Genomic DNA, 2,985 nt, shown 5'->3' on the forward strand with positions numbered 1-2,985 from the left:
TTAAAAGAAAGAAATATTTGGTCCAAAGTTGAATGAGCGTGTCATGCAGGGTTAAATCGGAAGATAAACTGATGAAACACATGATGCATTAGTGGATATATATGTAAATCACACGGGTGATTTGAAGACAAATTGAAAAACTATATGTCCAATACTTGCACTCACGGGCATTTTTGCTACTATTAATAAATTGGTAAAAATCAGAGAATGCGAGGCCTGGCCAAATGGGCCGGCCCGGCCTGGGTTAAACGGGCCCGAACCCCTCTTGCCCTCTCTCCTATAAAAGCTGTGCTTTTACCCCCGCACTCCATCGCCTCGCCGCCGTTCCCCGCAACACCCTGTCGACCCAATCTCACATCCTCCTCTCGCCCGCCCGAGGTGAGCACTTGTAGTTCCTCTGGATTGGTTGGTAGGCGCTGGTTCGTAGGTCTCGGATCCAGCCAGCGTGGTCTCCCTCCGCGTGCATCCGGAGTTTCTCGTTCCGATTGTGGTTGGTAGGCGCGGCGCGGCGCGGGTTCATAGGTGTCGGATCCAGCGCCGTCTGTATCCTATTCGTATGAGGAACCTCGGCTAGGATAGGATTTGATTAGTTAGGTTTTGTATTAGGGTAACACCACCTAGCTAGGGTTCGATTGATTATCCGTAACAAGGAATCAATCTGACGTTTTAGTTAGGGTTTGCTTGGTTGGTTGTGGTCAGATTTTGGTTTCTCATGAATTCTTCAACTGTGCCTGTCGCGATTTTGGGCGGAAATTGATGATTGATTTCGGGGGCAAAATCCGAGGTAATTTGTGGATGAAAGATGGGGAAACTTGGGGAAACCAAGCAAATCCATGGATCAAAATCAACAAAACTTCATCATGCCAACAAATCACAAAAAAAATTTGGTGGGGAAATTTCGAATTAGGACGAAAAACAACAAGATCAAAGCTAGAAAACGAATATTAATTTGGATGGAATTCATGCTATGTTGTTCGATTTCAGTTTATGCCTGCCAGAATGTTTAATTTTTTGTTTTATCAACTGTGTTTGAGCGTACTAGATTTTTTGTTGCATATTCATCTTCTTGCTCTGTTTGGATAGGTAACAATTAATATTTGGGATCCTAAAATATTTATGCACTGGCAGCACTTAACCTGCAGCTGCTGATTAATGTTGTATTCATATGTGCTGCTTTCCAGCTCTCTTGTTTCGATAGGTATTTGGTTATCGTTTGGGTCTATTTATTATCGTTTGTAAATGCTGGTTTGGTTTTCTGTGCTCACTATCCCCTTGCACATGGGATGCAATTTTTTTATTTCCCTGCTGTTTAGTTTATTGTTTCCTTTGATGGTAAAGAGGCATTAATTCTGGAGATAGATGCAATTTTCTTGCTCACAATAATACAATGAATGATGGCATCTCTATCTACTTTAACCAAATTATATCATATTCCCCCCTCTGTTAATTATTTTTCTGTTTTGGGTATTCATTCATTTTGTTTAGTTGCCTATCAGTATAAATACATGGCTGCATTGCTTTCACTTCATATTAATAACTATTCTGTCGCACAATGCAAATATATATATGCTGTCCTAACTAATTAAGTAGAAGCTTGGATTGGTGCTGTATGGTCTCTTCCTGACATTAAATCCTCCTCTGTTTGTGCTGTCTGTTTCTGCTGCTGCAGTCTTCTTCGCCGCCAAAAGGAAATGATGCTCTACAAAATCCACTCCCATGCCCAAATCCAAGACCTGCAGGCCCGCTCCGATGAGCTGGGCCTCTCCAATAAGTCCATGCTTGTGAGTCTTGTCTCTCTGGAGTCGGTGCGCATAGCATGGGAGTCGTATGCGCTCCTCCGCCCGCTGATCAAGGAGTCGTGGATTTGGGTATGCCCGCAGCTGAAAATCCTCTCGGACGTGGCAGGCTTGTCATTGGAAATCCAAAAGCTCGAGCATGATGTGTTACCCCAGCTCAAGCTTCAGGAGGCTAAGCTGGAAATGGGCGCCCTGGAAGCCGTCCTACTCATGAAGAACTCAGCTGTTGCGCTCTTACATTTGAGGAAGTGCTTTAAGGAAGACTTGGGCGTATTGTTTTGCGAGGATCATCTGGTCTCAGCCAAAGTCAAAAGGCTGAGCAAAATGCTAAAGGATATTGCTGTCCGGTTGCTTCAGGAGCGTGAATGCAACATTGTCGGGCTTCAGGAGCGTGTCCGGTTGCTGGTCCAGCTGGTCACCGAGGTGTTGGACACCCCCGTTCATTTCGATGATTCTGATGAGTCTTCTGATGAGTCTTCTGATGAGTAGACTTATCAGCTAGCTCGAGGCTGTTGTGATGAGTATTTCTTAGGGGCGTGGCAAACAGTTTAGAATCAACCCTTTATGTTTGGATGTGTTATTAATGGATTTTAAATGATATGTATCTTGGGTAGTGTTTTCTCATTCTGTGCTAGTCGGGTACAACTTGCAATTACTTTCAGTTTTTTTTTTTGAGAAATACAGTCACATGGAGGTATTCCCTCTTTTTGGGAATATATGCCAAAAGAATATAGTATCTTAGAAAAGAAATCCCAAATATAAGTCTTTTAAGAGGTTTCACTAAAAGACTACATACGGATGAATATAGGCATACTTTAGAACGTGGATGGATTCACTCATTTTGCTCCGTATATAGTTTTCTACTAGTGCAATTTCTTAAAAGACATATATTTAGAAACGGAGGGATCTGTGAGTGTCCATGATTAAAGCTTTGCAAATACCATAAACAAAACATCACCTTGTACATATAAAGTGATGATTATTTTTACACTAACCGGTTTGGCAAGTAGTACTTCCTCCGTAAATAAAGAAACATAAGAGTGTTTGGATTATCATTTCTTTAGAGAGGGAGTAGTATATATATAGAATTGAATTAATAATCTCTACTCCTAAAGTATCAGTTGGTCGTCTCTGTTCATTGGTTAATTTTTGTCCCACCAACATCGATTTTTTTCGTGCTCCCTCCCAC

At 42.0% G+C, this 2,985-nt stretch overlaps 1 protein-coding gene across 1 annotated transcript; it reads left to right on the top strand.

Annotated features, from left to right (window-relative positions):
* Positions 1-243: 243 nt before the first annotated feature.
* LOC123094056 (uncharacterized) lies at positions 244-2,420 on the top strand. The gene is made up of 2 exons (XM_044516140.1): positions 244-378; positions 1,670-2,420. Exon 2 carries the CDS (start codon positions 1,692-1,694, stop codon positions 2,283-2,285), a length of 594 nt encoding a protein of 197 aa, XP_044372075.1. The 5' UTR covers positions 244-378; positions 1,670-1,691; the 3' UTR covers positions 2,286-2,420.
* The last annotated feature ends 565 nt before the right edge of the window (positions 2,421-2,985 follow it).

The sequence above is a fragment of the Triticum aestivum genome, chromosome 4B (genome assembly GCF_018294505.1).
Source record: "Triticum aestivum cultivar Chinese Spring chromosome 4B, IWGSC CS RefSeq v2.1, whole genome shotgun sequence".
Lineage (NCBI taxonomy): Eukaryota > Viridiplantae > Streptophyta > Magnoliopsida > Poales > Poaceae > Triticum > Triticum aestivum.

What these genes read in the sequence shown, in the direction of transcription:
- LOC123094056 (XM_044516140.1), top strand. Translation starts at nt 1,692, where the DNA reads ATGATGCTCTACAAAATCCACTCCCATGCCCAAATCCAAGACCTGCAG.